The sequence below is a fragment of the Ambystoma mexicanum genome, chromosome 11 (assembly GCF_040938575.1).
Source record: "Ambystoma mexicanum isolate Mex_15411 chromosome 11, UKY_AmexF1_1, whole genome shotgun sequence".
Taxonomy (NCBI): domain Eukaryota; kingdom Metazoa; phylum Chordata; class Amphibia; order Caudata; family Ambystomatidae; genus Ambystoma; species Ambystoma mexicanum.
In genome coordinates, this window is record NC_090934.1 from 211,325,108 (window position 1) to 211,346,784 (window position 21,677).

The following is a 21,677-nucleotide window of genomic DNA, read 5'->3' on the forward strand; positions in this document are numbered from 1 at the left end:
CGGGGTCTGAGTCACCTTGCAGTTTTGAAAAATATGATACTGCTGTGAGGTGTCTTTTTGCCCAATCTTTCTTAAAACCCTGACTGAACGCCCATCTCAGAAATGCATTGATGTCCTTTGTTGTCAACATGATTAAGCCCTGACACATTTAGTACTGTTTGCAGACACTTACTATATTGAGATGTTGTGTTGTCCTCCAAGGCTCTCTTGGCCAGCTCTAAAAGGAACCCTGTGTCAGGGTCTGTATTTTCTGTGGGCAGAATATCACTGCGTACACCCGTGTTTGAGGTGTTTGTAGTATGAGGTTGCGCATCCCGGCCCCGGCTGTTCGGCGTTGTCATTGATGCACATTTTTCTATTTTTTTAGAATCTCCCAGCAGTCTTTTGGGATCTCTGTCATCTCTTTCCAGGCATTGGGTGCCATTTGGCAAAATTATGTCCACTGCAAATGAGCTAAAGCATCCGCAATGTTAATATCTGCTCCTACCATGTGTTTTTGCTCTGACTACGATATTCTCACATAGTGTGATTTTGGTGATGGCTCTTAGAATTTATAATACCAAATGGCATTTGGTCGTTCTTCTGTTGATAATTCCCACCACTGCCATATTGTCAGACCATGCAGTAAGTTCAGTGTTTGCTAAGCGCCTGCCCCAGATGCGTAACGCTAATCTGATAGGTATGATCTCTAAAAGGATAATGTTTTTGGTCCATCCTGCTGGATGCCATGCTTCTGGCCATTCTTCGGCCACCCAGTCTGCTTCTAGCATAGCCCCAAAACCCTTGCACCCTGCTGCATCAGTAAAAAGCACCCTTTTGTCCCTTGAGTTCAATGGTGTGCGCCAATGTGATGCCCTGTTGAAATCTGTGAGGAAATCTTCCCAGATTTTTAAGTCTTTCTTCACGTTTTCCCCCAGTCTGATGTGTAGGTGGGGTTTGCTGCATGCTCTTGTCCTTAGTTCCAGGCTTATTGACAAAACCTTTCCTTGGGGTATTATCCTGGCAGCAAAATTCAGACTGCCAGCCTGTGATTGTATCTCACTGACTGAGCTTTTTTTGTTTTTTTTTCCCCATTTTCTGAATTTTGTCTAACAGCTCCCCTACTTTTTTGCTTGGTAATTTGAAAATCCCTGCTACATTATCTATTTCAATTCCTAAGTAAATGATGTTGGTTGCTGGTTTGGTTGTCTTATTAGCTGCCAGGAGTATGCCCCACTGTGCTGCCATTTTTATCATTTCTGACAGTGCCTTTTGACACTTGTACCTGCTGTACCTACTAGCATAAAATCATCTAAGTAGTGCACTACATGGCCCCCCGGTACCTGTTTCTGGAATGCCCACTGGAAGAAAGAACTGAACTGTTCAAATAGCGCCCATGATCCTCCGCAGCCCATGGACAGGCATCTGTCCACATAGAATTGGTTGTCAAAAGAGAAACCTAGCCATTGTTGCGAGTTTGGATGCACATGTAGCAGTCTAAATGCTGCCTCTGTCTAGTTTTGCCATCAGGGCCTTCCTGCCACAGCTCTGTATTATTCTCAGAGCTTCTTGGAAGTGTGTGTAGGTCACGGCTGATTCTGCTTCAGGGATTCCGTCATTGAGTGACTGGCCTCTTGGGTATGATAAATGGTCTATCAACCTCATTTTTCCTGGTTCCGTTTTTGGAACTAAACCTAAAGGGGATACTATAAACTTTTTGAATGCCATTTTGCCCCATGGTCCCTCTATTCTGCCCAGTTCTATCTCTTTTTCATTTTTTGCCCTCATTATTTCTGGGTTGTCCTTTGCTGAGATTAGGTTTTTTGTGATCCCTCCCCTTGGAATGGGATGAGGAAACATTCCTTGAAACCTTTTTCTGTTTCTGTGCTGATGTTTCTGTCCGGGTAGGCAGTTGGCGCTGCTTTGAAACCTCAGTGTTAATGGGGGTCCTACCTGGTGTTAGCTTTATTTTAAGCCCGGTATTATTGATCCTCTTTTTTAGTATTTTTAACTGGCAGCCGGGTACAGTTGCGATCTCCTCCGCAGTTTGAACATTTGTGTTTGTACCTGCACTCCTTGCCCCATGGACATTGGTTTTTCCCATAATTCCAACAAGTGGGTATATTTTTGCTGGTGCTTTGTTTTTTAAACTGGCTGCGGGTATTGGACCTAGCCCCCCATGGCTGCTTCTTTCGAAAGGGCTGTACTCCATCCTTGTGTTTTTCATTTTCTGGTACCCTGTTGGCCCCTTTAGTGGTATTATTTGTTTTGCTGGAGGACGGTGCTGTCTCCTCCTCTGATGGGGGCTTCCCATTCATCAGATATAGATCATTTTGAAATTCATCCCATTCCATCGTTGGTCTTTCTGACGTGTTTCTCCTGAACCTTACATCATATGCTATCCAACCACCCCCTTCATAGACAATTTTGACCTCCCAGATTTTGTCTATGTATGCTAGCATTTTGATCCCATCTCCTGTTTTTTTTCTAGAAAAACAGTTGCAAGGATGGTGAACCCCTTTAACCAATTGTCCCAATTGCACTCAACATGTGCATTTCTGGCAATCGCTTTTTCTTAGATTTTTTTTTTGTGGTCTCTGAAAGCATCCAAACCTTTTCACTGTGCTTCAATAAGTGAAAACACTTCTATGTAATCCTTTTTCCATATTGCCTCTTTTATTGTTTGGTCAATGCTCCATGCTAGTGATTTTTTGTATCTATTTAATATTTCCGTTTCTAAAGCTTTTAATTTTTCATCTAGCTGTGGTAATCATTGCTCCCTCGGTTTGTGGTGTGGCTGCTATAGGTTCTGTCAGGCCTCCTGGGGTGGTTGCAGTCCATGCTTTAAGCAGCCCTTCTGCTCCCACCTCTATTTCTAAAATCACCACTGGCTCTGGGGGTACTCTGTTTTCAATAATCACTATGGGCTCCCGGGGAACCCTGCTTTCAATGGCCACTGTTGGCTCTTTGGGTCCCTGCTGTTTATCTCTCATTTCCATCATCATTTGTTCAATTTTTCTCATATTTCCATGTTGTTGTGTTAAATATTTATCTGCAAAATTATCAAATAATAAAGACAATTTTGTCATCTTTTTTCTGCCCTCTTCTTGTGCCTGCTTTTCTCTCCATCTCCCATTGATTTGTATGCTGGTGGCGGTGTGTCCTCCTCCTCTATCGTGTCAGCTTCTTCCTCCTCTGGTTTTTCATAGAGGTTCTTTCTGACCCATGGCCATCCATGATGCTCTGCTGCCTCCTCTTCCAGTCGCAGCAGCTGTGATTTTGCTTTTTGTGGTATTTTCTTGGGTGGCATTGTTTCTGTGTTGTGCCCTGTACTCAGGGTACTGTTTTTTGTGGCTGTAAGCTTGTCCGTATTATAATCTCTGTGTTGCCCGTGTTAAAGGTACTGTTTTTTTGGAGCTGTAGGTTGACTTCATTTATTCTTTGTTGTGCCCAAGAAAAGAGGCACTGACCTTGTGGCTGCAGGTATGTTCTGCTTGCAGTGTTGCTTTTGTGCTCAATCCACTAGAACAGGCTCTGAGTTGTGCGGAAAAAAGCCCCTTGCTCTGCGTCGTCCTGCTTCCAAAAACCTTGCGGCTGCAGCTGTCTTAAGCTTGCCGCATTCTTTTATGTGATAAAACGATGATAACTTTTTTTCATTGCTTCAAAACCGCTGGTAAAGCCCTTGGTTTTGCTTCATGCTGTCCAGAATTAGCAAATGTTTTTCTCTGCTCCGCACACTGTTTTCAGCACGGTGCTTTCAGTTTGCTGTTGGTTGCCCGGGCAACCTTAGCCGGGTTTCTCTTAACCGTGCTTTCATAAACGCTGGATACTTTTTGCTTCCTGCGAGCCTCGCTTCTGGCTGGAGCCTCGTGTTTTCGTAGCTTTGGCTTCCCAGGGAGATACTCTTCCTGTTATTGGCACGTCCAACGCGCTTTCGTCACCCGGTTTCCCCGTGCTGTGCACCAAACGGTTAGTGAGTTTTTTCAACTCCGTTCTTGCTTATAAGTTTTTTCAGTGTTTTGTTAAAATGCCGTTTCTGGTGGCAAGACGCTTCCTGGAAAGTGGAAAAACGCTCCGCCGGACACTCAGCTCATGGCTGACAGATTTAGGAGCTGTTCTAGCGCTGCTTCTGGTGTGGCGACAAACTGCTTTCCTGCAAAGCGAAAAGCTCTGTCGGTCACCCGGTTACCTGCCTTGTGACTTCGGTACCCGTACCGCACCCTGCAATAGAAGCGATCAGCTTCCCATTGACGGGGTAAGTAAAAACTCTAATCAAAAGGCTGCTTTTTGAACAGAGCAATGTTCAGAAGAGAGAGACTCTGCAGTGAACTCTTTTGCCTTAGTCCCTGTGCAGGGTCCCAAAACTGATTCTGTTTCCTTGCTGAAACTCAGCCCCTTATATTGAACCCAGGGGCTGGCCCTGCGTCTTTGTTGTGACTGTGTGGGGGGCTGTGCTGCCAGCCCCCTGGCCAGCTGGCGCAGACGGCATCAGCACCCGGGGTGCTTTTTGTTAGTCCCTGCCTTTCCATCCTTAGTTGCTTAGCACCTCTAGGGAGGAAGGGTAAGGTGTTGCTTAACACCTTGCCCTTCATTGTTCTTGTCCGAGCTTGGCGACTGTATGTCTGCCGCGCGTGAGAGGAGAGGGTGAGCGCAGCCCCTCTGTGGTGGGCTCGTGCTCGGGCCCTATCCCCGCCCTGATAACCATAGAGCACAGGTTACCCGCCCCCGCTTGGTACTTTTGCAGCGCTGGCAAATGTGCTCGCCCTTGTGCGGCCACATGATGCCCTTGTCACCTGTGTCGGCTGATCCTCCTCTCTGCTGGCGCGGCTTCGCTACAGGGACCGGAAGTATCTGCGTGCCACAGTCCCCGCACACGTCAGGCTGGTCTTCCCCTCTCGCTGCTGCGATGCAGCCTTCCTCCAGGTCTGCAGGCCTTGCAGCAGCACACTGCCGCTGTCCATGCCCAGGATCACTCTCTGTAATCGGGTCGAAATTCACTGCGATGTTTGTGCTGTCTGCGGCGCGCATGCCCCAAATTTGTAATCTTATGGTTTCCCAGGAACGTCAGGATTTCAGCAGGAGCTTAGGATCGGGCGCAGCCCTCACACAAGACCCGCTGTGCTGTATCCGGCTCTTATCGTCCCCCCACCCCGAGCCTTTATTTTGAGTGTGAAATTTTTAGTCTATCAAAACAAATTCATGCAAATTGTAATATTAGATGCTTGACGGGCAAATTTGTCTTGCTTTGTGAAAGGGGAAAACAATAATCAGTAAGAAGAAAAAACATATTTTCATGGTGCTCTCCTTTGCTGAGCTCTGTGTATTGCCAATCGGAGTATCCCATTTGTATTTCTTTTTACCTCGTACACACTTGAATGTTTTTTATATTAGAATTTCTATGTAGGATGTTGCCATCATTGCTGTATCACAAAGCTCTACTTTTTCCTCCATCTGTCCGTTTCCTATGTGTCTGGTAAAGTCGTTATTGATTCCAATTGTGCAACAGCACCCCAAATGGAGCATTCAAAAGAGTCACCATTATGAGGTGAGGAGTAACTGTCGCTTGGCCCTCCTGTCTGCGCTTAACTCCTCACTGAATGTGTGTACCTGCTGGTTCCTCAACTGTGCTGCACAGGCTGACACGCAGGCATGTAAACTACCTTTTTCACTGTACTTAACTCATAGTTCAGACACTTAGACCATGTGAAAATTTGAAGGGGGCGTCGGGGTAGGTCAGCACTCCTCAGCGGGGAGAGCCTGTATCGCTTCATATGGTACATAATGTATAAAAGGCTCTGTGTGGCAGGTCTGAAGGAGGACTGATAAGCCATTTCACTAAGAGGTTTATTAAAAACAAGGGAAAAACAGGCTTTCACTATGCTATGAGGTGTCCCTACCTAACAAAAAGGTGCTTGTTAATCGAATCGGTCCTCCATCCAAACTAAGCCTAATTGACCCTAACGCTATAAGAACAACTTAAGACAGGAGAATGACTTCCTTCTCCTGGGGTTTTTGCTTCCTTGCAAAGTTCTGTTTTAGAAACTGATCTTCAGATAGTCTCTAACTCTTTTGTATAGTTCATTCAACACTTTACTTTGGTTTGGGTTCCTCTCTTTGATGGTAACTTTTTATGTTTTTTTTTTATTCTCCTCTTGATTCTCTCTATGGAGAGTTGTCTGTTCTATTCCCATCGTAAAGTTATCCAATGTTTCACCATCTATTTCCTTCGACTGGGATGTGCAAATTTGGACCCACAACGATTCTCATTCACTCCTCTGGGTTTAAGTATCAGTCTCTTTACTTTGACTGGGACCAGTATAATGGGGCCCATAATGATTCTCTGTTCCCTCCCGGGTCTCCCGTTTTCCCTGTTACCTTGTGTGCTTAGGGACAACGTCACCAGGGCTTCTACTTGCTCTGGGTTTGTTCTCTCCTTTGCCAGTGTGGCCTCTCGTGTTGCTGCAATGTCTCTTCTCTTGTGCTGTTGTCTATGATGGTCACACAGTATACTGAAAACCATTAGGTTCTGCGTCTTTGCTTCCCAAGTGGTTTCAGCGTAGTTTATTGGACTCCTGGTCCACCAGGAGTCTTTTGTTGTCACACGACCACCTTCTGTCTCTCTCTCTCTCTCTCTCTCTCTCTCTCTCTCTCTCTCTCTCTCTCTCAGGACTACAGGATGCTCTGCATCCACCTTCCTCCAGTTAAGACGCTGCGCTTCCAGCTCTCTGCTGGCATCAGGCAGTTCACTCGTTTTGTAACTTGCTTGCTTTTCTCTTTGCTGGTATCCTTCCTTCTTGTGCATGGCGTAGCCTTGTTACTTCCTTTGCGTACGTACAGGGCTTCCCCTTTCTCTCTCGGGTAGTTTCTTTCCTCCTCCATATGTCGTCGTCCTCGTTTCAGTTATGTGGGATTTTACCCTAAATGGAGTCTTTACAGTTTCTGGGTGACAGTAGCACATATTGGTTTCCCATAAGAGTTGTTCAAAGAGGTATTGTTGGGGTGTTTACTAAGTTGTTCCTCACAGGAACGGGAGTCCTTGTCCCCAAAGGCAGAATCTCTCCCACACAAAAGGGTATCCATTCGCTAAAGATAAACAGCATCACACTACCTGATTCGAAAGTGGTAAAATCAGCAAAGGAATGGAAATCATTTGAGTTTTGTTCTTGCTCTTGCTCATGCTTGTGAGTGGTCCGAACTTTGGAGGGGCAGCACATTCCGCAAAGTAGCTTTAACCATGAAGGGGCGTCCTGCCCTCCCCATTATTCAAGGTTGAATTTGGGAATATTCAGAGGGACTTTAGTGGAAGATCTTCAATTTGTAGCGGTTTTCTGGATGAACAATCTAAGATTAAAAAAAATAAATAAATAACTGCCCACTGTAGTGGAGCACTCTGACCCTGCCGGTCCGGAAAGAACGGTGGCGGTAAAACCGATGCCACCGTTCTTTCCGGACCGGCTGATTAAGAGTCCTGCAGGCAGGAGGTGTCACTCCCGCCAGGTCTGACCTGGCGGGATTTACACCACCCGCCTGCAGGCGGACATGGAAACACCGGCTCCGTCATAGACGGAACCGTTGTTTCCATTGTCCCCATCCCCATGGAGTCCTATGGGACTCCATGGGAATGGGAACTTACAGAATTTCCTGCCTCCGGCATTCCCGGGTCACTGGGGTCGTAATGCCCCAGTGATTCCGGGAATCACGGAGGAGGAATGGTAATACGGGTCCGGTGGTAACCTGCTGGTTTTTCCTGCATGGATACCGCCGGACTGGTAATGAGGACCAATGTCTTCAACTGGTTCCCTTCTGCCACTGATTAGCAGTGTCATTCTGGAGAAATATGCATGCTCTACAGTACCTAGTTTTAAAATAATTCTGGCTGCCATATTCTGCATCAGTTGAAGCCGATGGAGAGAGCCTTTGGAGAGAACTAGATACAAATACTGCATTGCAATAATATAGCCTACTTGAAATAAAAGCATTCATTCGCTGACTGGATTTTTTGAGCAAATAAGAAGTATTTCAGAACCCCTCAAAGTCTTTGATAATGTGCTTTGGTCAAAACACTGATTTGTGGCTCCATGGAAGAGTCTAGGAGAACATGCACGCTTCTTTCTCCGATTATTGAAAGGTGGAGGGCAGTGCCCTTAATAGTTGGCTGTATGTTCTCTGACCAGCCGTTTGTCAAATTGATGCTTTTTGGGCTCACTCCTCCTAATAAGGCTTCTGTCTTTGTGGCATTCAATTTCAGCCGTTTTTGGGCCAGCAATAGATGAATAGCTTGCATACAGTCCCGAAAGTTGATGATTATATTGTCTGTTTTACTCCAGCCTGAGAACCACGTGGCTATCAGTGGCATATATATACAGCTTCAGGATGCACAGATGTATAGGGTCTGCTGTAAAGTGGAACAACAAGGGCATAGAGCACCCCACGTTTAACCGCTCTTGGCCTTGAATATGGGAGGGGGGGTGAACTTAGTGGGCAACCAGGTGTGTATATTTTTCCAAGAACGATCTGTGCCAATTCCATGCGCAGTCTCTAATACCACTATGGATGAGGCAGCATAGGTTGATGAGGTGATCAGTGTCAAAGGCTGCTGATTAATGTAACAAAATCAAGGTCCCTCCACTGCCTCCATCCTCCACCATCCGAAATTGTGAAACGTGGCTACCACTAATCTCTCTCTACCATGACTGGGTCTAAAACCTGCTTGTAAGTTAGCAAAATGTACAAAGCTTTTGATGTAACCATGTCGTGGCCATAGCTTCCAAAAGCTGGCTAGGATATGGTGAGAAATAAGATAAAAGTTAGATAGGTTAGCTGGTTTTTACTGTTTTTCCAATAACAATGTGACCACAGCTCATTTTATTTTGTGATACATTCCCAGATTAAAGATACATTAGGGAATGTTGGAGCTCTTTGGCCACCACAAGTTTAGCTACTTTCAAAATATGTGGAGGGCATGGTCCTTGGGTCTACTTAGTTGCGTGTATTTGTGCCATTAGAAGTAAAAGTTGAGTCTCTGTAATGGACGTGAAGTGAGTCGAGATGCTCTGGGGAGCATCCATTAAGCACCTCTGGTAGTCGCATTACATAGAGATGGGCTTCACCCTGCCTGCACGCGTCTCCTGGTTCACCTCCCCTGGACTTTCCAATGGGACTTTATCACAGAGGCTGATTATTGAGGCTGTGGGCAACCTGAATAAAGCAGTCTGGTGAGGTATAGAAGAGAAGCTGGCCACCAAGAGCAGAAGCAAACCAGCAGAGCAAGGAACTGTCTGGGAAGCCTGGATCCATGTGGAAAAGGTGGCACAGGGAAACAGCAATGTTTCTGCTTCAGTGCGTTTAAATGGGCAACTCCCAGGAGGCACACATCAGGCCCTGGTGATAGCCAGTTAAACATTAGGCTCGATGATACGGAAGATGCCATTGCTGTGGTGAGCAAGTGCCTGGAAGAAATAGGGATGTGGATGGAAAAAAACTGGCTGCAACTTAACCCCAAAACAACGGGTCATTTTATTTGGTCCCAGACACTTGCTTTAGGGAAAAAGCTGCCCCCCACCTCCTCAGTTCTCGGGGACCAGCCTTAAATATGCTACCAAGATAGAAAAATCATGGCTGGATCTGGGCTGTAATGGTCTGGTCTCAGCTAAAATGCAGTCCGTTTTTTTATAACATCCGTCTCTTACGTCAAGCATTACCTTATGTACCTGACACCGACCGTGCGATGGTTGTGGGAGCTCTGGTGAACTCTAAATTAGATTACTGCAATGGACTCTTGGCCATAGCCCCGGCCAAACCGATTCACCGCTTACAAAAAGCCCAAAACGCAGGAGTAAGACTGGTCTTTGGTATTGCCAAGAATACGCCAACTTCAGGTCTTTGCCGGTCACTGCACTGGCTAGCGGTGGCAGACCGGATAAAATGTTAAATTGGGTGTCTGGTGTACAAATGTGTTAACGGGCTGGCACCAATTTATTTAATAAATAAACTGAAGCAATATCACCCGACCCGGGCTTTAAGGTCAGAAGATCAGTGTTTACTCACTATTCCTAGGACCAATTGTGTTTCACGAGGAGAACGTAGCTTTTCATTTGCTAGACCAAGATTATGGAATACCTCCCACTGAATTTAAGGAGGACAAATTCCTTATCAATCTTTAGAGCAGGTCTTAAGATCTACCTGTTCAAGTAGGTATGGTTAGTCTATGGCTCTCTATGAATTTCACTGGCACTTACATCTACTCATATAGCTGATCTTTGATTTTCAGCTTATGATTCCAACTGCGCCAGGATACGATTTAGTTTGTTGTGTGCGCGATACAAATAATTCAAATTCATACACAGGTGGATTTAATGACCCAAGTGCTGTTCATCAGGATTCCACCCCAAGGGCATATCTAGTCTGGGTTTGAGAAAGTAAGACTACAAGCACCACAATGCTTTGGGAGGTTACAGAACGAAGCACATTCTGAAAATAGTCTTATATGGTTGCAGACATGCACACCATGTTTAGACAGAGTTCAAGGGTGAAGTGGATTTAATACTGGGCCTAGGGCTATGCCACCTGTTGGTTCAGGGTTGTGACAGAGGGGCAGACTTGTTAGGCCTGTGATGCAACAAAATGACACGAGTCCTCTTGCAAAATGTGGTGAGCTACCCCCTTACATTGAAGTTAGACTGAAACATACAAAAGCCTCGACTAAATGGGCTCCCTATAAATAGTGGGCTTCCTCCCCTGGGTTGGGCCCTCAATTGCCTGTATCTGTAAGGTAGCATGGCTGGGAAGGAGAGACTGGCTGGGCTCTTTATTCTGTTATCTTATGTTTGATCTATAAGAGGGGGTTGCTGGGAGAGAATGTACATTTCTTCTGGTTTTGAAAATGGTCACATTTGTCTATTGTTGTCATTTAAATTAATTTAATCAGAAAAATTTCTGCCAAATGCCAGTTCTTGGTGTGCAGCCTCAACTCTGAGCTGAATGTTATTTACCAATCTCATGTGTCCTATGCTTCTTTTTCAGGTGCTCACACGGTTCTTGGGTTCGTCCTCTCCTGTTATTTATTGGTTTGCTGCTCATCTTCTGCAGAATGACCCTGTATCATGGGGATCTGTGTCCGCTACCTTTCAGCATCATTCTCCTGAGGGTTCGTTGGTGGAAAAGCTTGATCCTCAACTGCTACCTGTGAACCCTGTCTTGAACGTACTCCGCGGATGGAGAAGCTGGAGAACTTTGACTAAGGCTCTTACGGGATACTTTCTATGTTACTGGCTTCTAGGACTTGTCCTCTTCTGTAACTTTTTACCATGGACATGATCAGGAATCTTGGGAAACCATTTCTTGTGTGGTAGCTTTAATGAGAAGCCACTGCAAAAGTGACAGAAGATGGACGTGAACTGTCCATTTCTAGTACCCACCACTTCCTTGGGTGTGGACTGGGATCATACACCTCCCCCAAAGAGTGCTGACAGGAGCAACCAGGGCAGGTCAGCAAGCCCCTGTGGTGTCAAATGGAATCTGTTTTTCCAAATGTTGATTTGGAAAACCATATAAAAATATTATTTTAGATGAAGGACTTGTTCTCCACAAAGCTTTTAACAAACTTAATGAAAATTCAACTGCAACAGTGGGAAATGCAGGTTCATGGAAATGGTGTTTAAGGTAGTCAGTGAGTGACACTTGTCCCTGAGGACAGCCCTCTGATAAGTGCTTTGGTCTGTTTTCCATTAGCCACTGTAACCTCTACAATTTTCACCTCCTAGAGAATATTATTTTTTGTGAGTGTGCTTTCATTATCGTTATTCACAGTTCTCAACCCCTGGCTCTGAACCATGGATTTCACCAGCCATAGAACAGCTGGGAACTGTCTTCACTGCCAAGTGAGGGGGAAGAAATACTTGCCGGTACAATCATGCTAAAACTAAAGCATGGATGGAGTAAATACTTGCTAGAACGTTCAAGGTAATGCCCTGGGGAGGAAGGTAATACTTGCTGGCAAGAGGTTCCAGGAGCAAAATAGGCACTATATCCTGAAAACAGAGAAGTCAAGAAAAACCACTTACCTCTTGGTAATGTTCTTTCTGTTAGCTTAGTCTGTCCCACAGGTTCCTCTCCTTAGCTATATCTTCTACAGCACTGACTGTCTTCTGAAACTTTTTTAGCTACTTCGGATTGCAGAGTGACTCCATGTCTATTCCACGCTGAGCTGTTGCGTGTGTTTCACACCAGACGTAATGTCAGGGCCATTATATATGAAACTAGTCCGGCCCCATGACCTTGGTTGTGCTCGGCAGCTGCTGGACAGTAGAACAGCACAAGGTGTACCCGCTATTCACCAAGAGTGCTATGCTGGAAAGGCGATGAGGAATCTGAGGGAGGAAGGACTAAACCATCTGAAAGAACATTACTGAGAGGTAAGTAATTTGTTGTTCTCGACTTCTCTGATCCGGGGATATAGTGCCTATTTCGCTTCCTGGAATTTGTTTTTCTAATCAATTCCTAATCTTCAATAGATTCCCATAGCAGTACAGAACCTGGAGGAGCACCAACATCAAATACACAAGGAATCTCTGGAGGACTGCTCAATCAAAATTAGCACCCTGTCCCGATAATGAATCCTGCTTCGCAAACATCCAGGCAAACATGTGTAGCCGACTAATGGATATCCAGCATTAGACCCCTCTGCAAGGCAAACGTTTCTTTCAACCTCCTGGTCGAATGAGACCTGAGGCCATTGGCACACTTTTCCCAACCAGATCATAAATCTCTAAAATACACTGGACAAGCTACCTGGGCAGGGTCTGCTGAGTTACAGCCCTGCCCACACGCACACCAGCGTTACCCCAAAGAGGCTGATTTATCCTTCCTGATCTCCCTCCTCCGCGAGGCATAATAACGGACAATGAAAATAGTCTTCTGCCTTAGAAGGATGAAGTGGAGAGAAAAAACAGCAAGATGGATTTTCTATACAAGATGAGTCCAACATGACCGTGGGAAGGAAACTCAGTCTCACCCTCAGGGTAACCTTCTCCTTGGAGAAAGCAAGGTAGGGAGGCTTAATAGAGTGCCTGGAGTTCATTCACCCACCTAGCTGAAGTGATGCCAACCAGGAAAAAGAACTTCAAGACAAGCATTTATGCTCCCTGATAATGTAAAGGCTCTAACGGAGCCGTCATAAGAAATGTAAGAACGGTTCCATGTGTTTAAATTGTGGGCATTTTACAAGTTATCATTTTAAAACGCGTAGTTTACACCGCAGCCGTTTATGCAGTTTTTTTGTTTTAATGGGGCGTACCCCCATACCGTCATATAGCGCACTCCCACCACCTCTCCCTGCCACTCACCATGCCACAATCCCTTACCCCAAATAAAAATGCGTGAAAAAATTGTGAAAACAGTCGGGGTGCAAACTACACATTTAAAATGACGACGTGTAAAATGCCAGAGAGGAACACGCAGTAAGCGATCAGAATAAAGTTCAACTCCAACGCAGGAACATTAAACTGTCATGCAGTTTTTGTGAGGACTACTTAACCAGTTCCCACCATAACAGTAGGGACAGTAAAAAATGTGCCCTGCTTAGGGGGTCCTCTCACAAACTGAAAGGGTAGCAGCCAGGTACCCTTTCACAGTGCCAATCTGAAGCCCCGACTCGGCCGGTACAACGTCCTTTCATCGCGTGATGTTTTTTCGCGGGTTTTTTTGCTGCAATTTTCTTTTTGAAAAAACCAAGCACATTTTTTAGGGGGGTTAGTAAATTAATTATATATATGGGGTGTGGGTGTTTGGGAATAAGTACAAATTAAAGAAAATGGGGAGGTTTGGCGGTACCCCCCCAAAAAGAATGTAAACAAAATTCGATGTGTTTTTGCGTAAAAGAAATAGCGGTAAAAAACTCCACAAAAAATCATCCCGCGATGAAATGACATGGAACCGACTCGGCCAAAGAGAGGAAAAATAAATTATTCTAGTGCAGACAAGGTAGGAAAGATCAAAGGGCCTATACCCTGCTCCCAGCGCAAAACAAAAACTACTTGCAGGCATAAATGGACATAGAGGTGGTCCTCCTGGCAGAAAGGAAAACATCTAGGACCTTGTGGGACATAGCCTGCTCCTTGTATCCCAGCCTCCTAGCAGCCAAGCATGTAGATTGATGCTGCTGAGATTCTGGTGCTGGATCCAACACCCAGAATGAGAGAGCAGGTCCACCCTTGCTAGGAGTGACCAAGGGGGCAGATGGACATGTCCAAAACCTCTGGAGTACGACCGCCCTGAAGGTGATTTGGGAATGTGATGGACCAGAACCTCCTCTTGACAATCAATACCCCCACCCGAGGAAATACCATGGAGCAGAACCACTTGCCCTTCTGTTCACACTGGAGGCGAAGTGGTCTTCTTGAGGGGATCCCACGACAGCAAATATTCCAGACCCTCCAGCATAGCTCCCACTTATGGAAGGTTGATGTCTGCCTGCCCAAGACATCAGCAATCATGTTCTCTGTTCCACAAGATGGGCAGCGGACAGGGACATTTCGTCCTGAGGAGCCCAGAAGCACAACATAATCACTTCCTGCACCGAGGCCATGACCCCACATGTTAAGGTAGTGCATGGCCACCTTCTTATCTGTCAATAGGGACACGCGTATCCTGTTCCAAGGGAAGAAAAGCTACCAGGGCCAGTCCGATAGCCTGCCGTCTCAAATGGGGAGGGGAGCTGCTCACCATCCGGTCCATAAGGTGGGCACTCCAACTACTGAGGGAGTAGACCATTAAGATGGTCAGTTGGGGCTAGGGCTGCCTCAGCAGCACCTACCTACAGTAAATTGTCGACCAGGGACCACCAAAGCAGATCCTGAGACACCTCGATGGAGATGCACACAAGGTCTGACATGACCCCCCCCCCCCCCCGCCCCATGACCACTGGCTCTGAAGCAGCCACAAAAGCAAACTTTGCAGTCAGCTTTCCGGCACCAACAGAATATAGGGGGCCACGAAGACCAGATGACACAGGAAAGCTGACAATGGGACCAGACTCTGAGACCAATAGACGGGCACAATCTGTGAGATTTTCACAACTATAATGGATGTTTATGGCTAAGGCTGGCTTGCTGTTTTAAAGATTGTATTGCTAATGTGGAAACCTCATTGAAAACCATGAAGTACATTTTTTTTCCCCGCACCCTTTTTCCCCAACAAGATGTTGATTCCGATCTATCTCCCTTCTTATGCACCGGTAAAAGCAAAGATTGTTTCCAGGAAATGGGAAATTCTCCTGAATTGGATATGTGGATATTCTTTAAAAAAAGAACTTTGGCTCCTTTTTTAATTATCAGATTTGCCACTCGATTGGGTCCTGAAGCACGAGAGGGTTTTAATTTACCAGTAATATCAATCAATTCTGTATATATAATCAAATGTACTGTTTTGGCAGGCCAGAAGTTCACTTTTTGATGTTGATTTCTAGAAGGTTAACCCACTCCAGATAGCTATCCCTGAAAGGACTTGGTTTGACCATTTTCTGGGATATACAAAGAGACGTGCAGAACGTTGATGCCCAGGTAGAGTTTTCCCTCCAAGCTGATCGATTCTAAGTGATCCGACCGTGGCTAATTTTGCCACGGCTGGAAAGTTTGCATGAGAAAGGTGCAAACTACCAAAAGTTTGCACCTTTTTTCATGCGAACACACTTACATACTACAGGGGCTGCTGGGGTTTCCCTCGCAACCCCAACACCCCCTCACTATGCCACACGGTATAGTGAGTGGGGTGTTGCAGGGGACACCCCCGCAGACCCTGTAGTTTTTTTTTTTTTTTAAAACTTACCTGCAATGCTACCACCAAAGGTTCGGTCGTTTTGTACAGTCAGACCTTTTTTTTCGGTCCGATCATACAAAACCAGCTGATCATGGGGAGCTGGTTACACCACTGCTCGGGATGAGCCTTGAAGAGGTAGTTTCAGCTGTGGGGTCCAAGGAAAAGCACCAAGACTAGATAACATGCCAGCAGATTTGTACAAAGAGAAACCAGACGTTTGGGTAAATTTCTTGCATAAATTGTTCAATGCCATCATAAGAACTGGCTCAAAACCAACTTTATGGTGTTTTGCAGAGATTGTGCTGATATTGACAAAAGGTGACTGGGGGATCCCTGGAAACTATCAACCAATGTCCCTACTTTTTTTGAGCAGGGACAATGTTGCTAGCTAGGTTAGAAGATTGGGTCATTGAGCAGGAAGCATTGAGCTGTTTGCAAGTTGGTTGTGTAAAGGGATTAAGTACACTTGAGCAGATTTCAAGATTAAACTTAATCCATGACAATATGTACAATTGTTGGGGGGCAACCTGTATCTTCCGTTGATTGACTTAAAGGCTGCCTTTGACAGCATTCCAAGTTCATCGCTGTGGAAAGCACTGCAGGGCAAAGGGGTTCCTTTAAACATACTGAATACAATTATGGATTTATATGCAGACTCTGAAGCCAGAGTCGGAATGCGTTCCAGGGAGTGGAGGTGGGGGGGGGCGGGGGGGTTGGGTGATAGGCAATTTTGCAGTCATGAAGGGAGTAATGCACTCTGCGGTGGCCTGCATCTACCGGTCCCTAGGGTCAGGCTCTGTTTTATTTGGGGACGCGCTTTTCGGTGGGGCCCGCCGATCTTAGGAATTCTCTACCATGCGCCATTTGTGTTCTTTATCGAACCATATGGCATTCCGTTGTGCCCTAATAATGTATCTATTCGTACTCCATTTTTTCCCTCCTGCCTTGGCGTCGGGTAGCGCCATGGTTCCCATGTGGTGAACATGCGCTATATAAATTAAATTCACATAACAAATTACCACAACATAAAGCAGGGTTGCACATTGGCACCATTGCTTTTTAATTTATTCTTTGATGGCATTCTTGAAGATTTCCCAATGGACACCTCGGATACCCCGTTGTCGGCTGGTGAAAGAGGGGGGATTTTGTTTTTCGCGGATGATGTTGTCCTCGTATCTCACACACCTATGGGTTTGAAGAAGCAGGATGCACACTTCACAGTTTTTGCCAAGTGAAGGGTTTGGAGGTGAATGCCTCGAAATCAAAATGAATGAAGTGTGGCAAGTTCCAGGGCTCAGGACCAATATGTTCCTGCATATAGATGGAGCTCGGATTGAAGAGGTCAAAACATTTGATTATTTGGGCGTCAAATTTTCGAGTGGTGGAAAATGGAACCATCAAGTAGTGAAAGCTGATGCAAACCTGGGAAGAAAATGTAATGGTATTCTGACCTTCGAAGGTACAGCAAAGTGCTATGTAGTTACTCCAGTTGTTGCGATTATAGAGCTCAGGCGCTAGCAAGCGCCCCACATGGAGCCGAATTGTGGGGTTCTTCTAACACAAATACCTTGGCAGTAACTGAGAACTATTTCCTTGAAGGCTAATGCGTGTCCCGGCCTTCTCCCCGAACATTCCACTCCAAATGGAATTTGGTCTTTTGTGCATTTCGGATGTAATTGCCCCTAAGCCTATTCTATTTTGGATTTGGTCAGGGATTTTCACCCAGAACTCTGTGAATCCATAAAAGGGCGCAAATGCTATTGTGTGTATCTGCCATATAAAGGCACTATTGTTTAGGTTGTGCTTGGGTGACCTAGGGTTTTGTCCAGAAACTATTAACGCTTCCCATAACAAGATTGTTTTAGATGCCTTTGCACAGTGGGGCAACTCCATGACTAAATGCCTAAATATATCCACGGGGTAGGAGTATCTGATATGCAAGGACTCCTTCATGATGGAGGAGCACTTATGTTTGGAAGACGATTCACTAAAGCAATCGTTAATGCGAATGCGGCTGGGCAGCCTACCACTTGCAACTGTGAAATCAAAGTGGAACAATAATCTTTCTTCAAGTTGCCCTTTTTGAGCCTCTATGAGGGAAACATTACAGCATTTTCTTTTCAAATGCCCCCAGTGTGAAGACCTAAGGGAAAAAAAACAAAGACCCGCTTTACGCCATAGAGGTATATTGTCATTGTTGGAGGCAGAACTAATGTGCAAAAGTGTAAGGTCGCCAGATCTGCTCTTTGCAGTCTCAACTTATCTGAGTAGTGCATGGCTGAAACGAGGTAGACTCCTGAAATTGGTACAATGATTATAAGGAATTTGACTTTTAACACAGCTGATTGTTTGTCTGAACCTGTATTATGTGCATCCATGTTTGAATGTATTTGTATTTTCTGTATTTTTTTTTTTTTTAAACATTTTTCATTTATGTTTAACTGTATGTTACAAGTTTTTACAAATTACACCTTATACTGTATTTCTTTCTTATTTTGCCTTTTTTTCTTTCTTTTTCCTTCTAGTTGGTGATTAATTTTCTGTCTTTTATGGTTTTATAACTTTTATGGAAATTATTTTCAAAATAAAGTTGAAAGATATTCTTTAAAAAAAAAAGATCTTTGAGTATTGATACCCACATCTATGGCTCCCTTTTCATTATCAAGATTTGCCACTTCATTGGGTCCTGGCGCACGAGAGGGTTTTAATTGACCAATAATGTAAATCAATTCTTCTCTGCTGTATATATATATTCAAATGTATTGGTTTAGCAGGCCAGAAGTTCACTTTTTGATTTTGATCGATATATGGTAGTTTTTATGTAAGAAGAAGCCCACTTATCTTCGGAGATGGGATTTATTTCTGATTTAACATCTCCATCTCTGTGCTTCCCTAACGATTGGCAAAATGTTTTAGTGTCATTAGATGTCAAGACTTTTAGCAATATCTGCCAATGGGCTGTCTTTGTGGATTGTTTGTGAGAAACACTTCCAAATTTTCTAACTTGTTTTGGCCAATTTAATTGTTGCATTTTTGCTCCTGGGGAATTACCTACTGGATTTAAGTTTTCAAATTTTGTATCGTAGCTCACGCTTTTTGTTTTCTATTTATATTGCGTATATTGTGCTTATGTAATATTATATGATACTCCTATGTCACATGCCCTTTCCACCATACTGTATGGGCATACCCGTACGGGAACAGTGTCTTTTGCACTGCAGAATATGTACTGTCCCTTTAAAATTAAATTTTGTTGTGCTGAGGTGTGGCAGTGGACATTAACATGCGCGCTATTGCCACTCTTCGGCGCCACACCATAGTCCCTTTTTCCACGGACGCCTTATTTTGTTTCCGCTTTATTTATTGCTGCGCACTTCCTCACAGATATGGTAGACTTGTTTATTTCTCAAATTTGTATTCACTGTGACCCCGGCCTTCGCAGCCCTCCTCCCTCCGGTGCAATTCTGGCTTTTCTAGTTGTGCATTTTGCAAGAATTCCTTCCCGGTTTTGGATCCTCACACACTCTGGAGTGTTTGGGGGCTGGTCACCAGTGGGATTCTTGTGCGACCTGCGATGCATTAACATTGAGGTCGATGAACAGGCTTACGAGGTGGAGGCAGATAGTCTCCAAGTCACCTCCTTTAATTACTAAGCAAGGGGACTTCTTTTCAGAGAGCACCCTGGTTGGACAGAGTCAAAACGACTTTTGCATCGGTACCAAACTTGAGGCATCAAAACCTATAGACATACTTGCTGGGAATTCTTGAAAGCCTCTCAGGTCGGGTAACAAGGGGCCGGTGAGCTCTGCTACCAGAGGTTGTCCCGAGGGAACTTCGCGTTCTTGCACTGGGACTTGGTCTGAGGGGACTCCTTTTTGCATTCGGACTACCAGCTTATTAGCTGAGGACTACAAGCCTCCCGGATGGATCTCTGAGGTCCACATGAGAACCGGGCAGCTGCCTGAGGGTCGGTCAAGACCTCCTCTTCAGGGCTCTATGCTGGCCATAGCATTTCAGTGCATTGCCGATTCCTCTCAGCAACCAAACAAAAAGGCAGCAAGAAAAGAATGGTCCGCCCCACCCTCGACCATATCTGAGGGGCTTTGTCATTGTTAGACTCTTCGCTATCAGAAAGGGCCACAGAGTCATCCACAATGCTCACATTGCATTGAACGTAGGAGGATCATTATCTAAGCAGCAATTTATGAATAGAATGGAATGTTCTCCAGCATGGGGTCTGGCATGGATTCACATTCTCATGAATATTCCCCGTCGACAGGCTGGGAATCCTCGGTAAAGAAAAAATCAGTTTCAGTATAGTTTGTGAACTGTCTTTCTACTAGTAACCAATCACTGGTCTCTGGGTCGTACTGCCTGCCCCGAGCCAATGACTGCCCTCTACCTAAACCCCTCCTCTGGCAGATATCTTCAGATTTTTACCGCACATTCAAGTGTTGGGAGTCCTTGTGCTTTAGCTCTCGAGCTTTTACTGCGTTTTGTGTTTTTTTGAAGAGTTTACTCTTATATTTTCTGTCAATCAAGCCTCAAGCTCCATCGATTCTACTTCCGATCAACGGGGACCCGTTTTCTGAACTTTCTACGCCCCTCAGGGCATCTTTTCGTCAAGTTTCCACTTATCGGACGATTCCAGAAGATCTTTGAGGCCTACCCCGCGTGGTCATGGCCCAGAACAAAGGAAGCATGACGCCTGCTGGACCCAAGCTGTTCAGGAGCTGCCCTGGATGCGGGCTACAGAACGTTTTTAAGGAGGATGAGCACTCTCGGTGCCTCTACTGCCTTCACAACGACAAATCGCACGTGGAGAAGGACTGTGCGTTTTGTAAGAACATGTCCGAACGGACAAGGAAGGATCGTCGTACTCGACTCGCCAACTGGCTTGAGGGGAAGAGCCCAGCAGCAGGTGAGAAGAGGAAGAAGTCTGAACGGTCTTTTAAGACCTTTGAGGGCGCTCTGATGATGGGGGCCCAACAAAAGGCAAAGCACAGCGAGTCCGCGGGCACCGGGTGCGCCGATCGGTCGTGCTCCTCGGCTGCCAGGCAGGGCGCATTATCACTGATGCCATCAACCACGAGCCAACGCTCTGGCTCGGGGAAGAGGAAATCTGAGAACCCGGGTAAGTTTCGGGACAAGTCCCGGTCGATCCCGACGGAGACAGCCGAGGGGGAGCGAGGCAGTGACCCCCCCCCCCCAAGGTGAAGGCCTCAGGCACGCCCAAGGTCGCGAAGACCCTGATTCACCAGGCTAAGGCCTCAATCGAAGAAGTCCTGGCGGCCCTGGCGAAGCCTATGGAGGCTACCCCAGTGGAGACGACCTCTGGGCCTAGAGTTTCCCTGCCACCGCGGAGGGAGTCCTCTTTTCAGCCTATCGATAAGACCCTCCTGTGAACCCCGGGCGGAGAAAGAGGGGGGGGCCCGGTGGCCATTACGGGCACAGATACCAACTCTGCAGATAAGCTGGCTGGCGTCGCAAAGATCCTGAACAAGAAGTTTGAGGTTGTCCTATCCTACGGGAGGGATCCCAATGAGGTGGACGAAGAAAGCGACGGCGGTGCCGACGAAGAACCGCGGGCCGTGGAGGTGACAGAGGATCCTACTCCCCAACATCAACACTAAAAACTGGTAGTCACCTTTAGATCCTACCCTACCTTAGACAAACTGTATATATGCGGTTATTTCTATACAACCTCTGCATCCTGTATATTAATTGCTATTAACCTTTTGACTATACTGTATCATTGTAAATATGTAAAGTGGATATCTATGTACTATTGTAAATTTGTAGCATTGTAATGCCCAGATTTTTGTAACACTGTAAGTTTTGCATATTCTTGTTCTGCTGCGCCAAGTTACCTTAGAGCCTGGCGC

General features: G+C 45.6%; 1 protein-coding gene across 4 annotated transcripts in view; it reads left to right on the forward strand.

Annotated features, from left to right (window-relative positions):
• PIGV (phosphatidylinositol glycan anchor biosynthesis class V) overlaps window positions 1-18,408 on the forward strand; it is a 449,007-nt gene extending 430,599 nt beyond the window's left edge. For all 4 annotated transcript variants that reach the window (XM_069622867.1, XM_069622866.1, XM_069622868.1 and 1 more), the window contains one exon: window positions 11,002-18,408. In XM_069622867.1, coding sequence (XP_069478968.1) covers window positions 11,002-11,295 — 294 coding nt within the window. In that variant the 3' untranslated portion in view covers window positions 11,296-18,408. The remainder of the gene's footprint in view (window positions 1-11,001) is intronic.
• The last annotated feature ends 3,269 nt before the right edge of the window (window positions 18,409-21,677 follow it).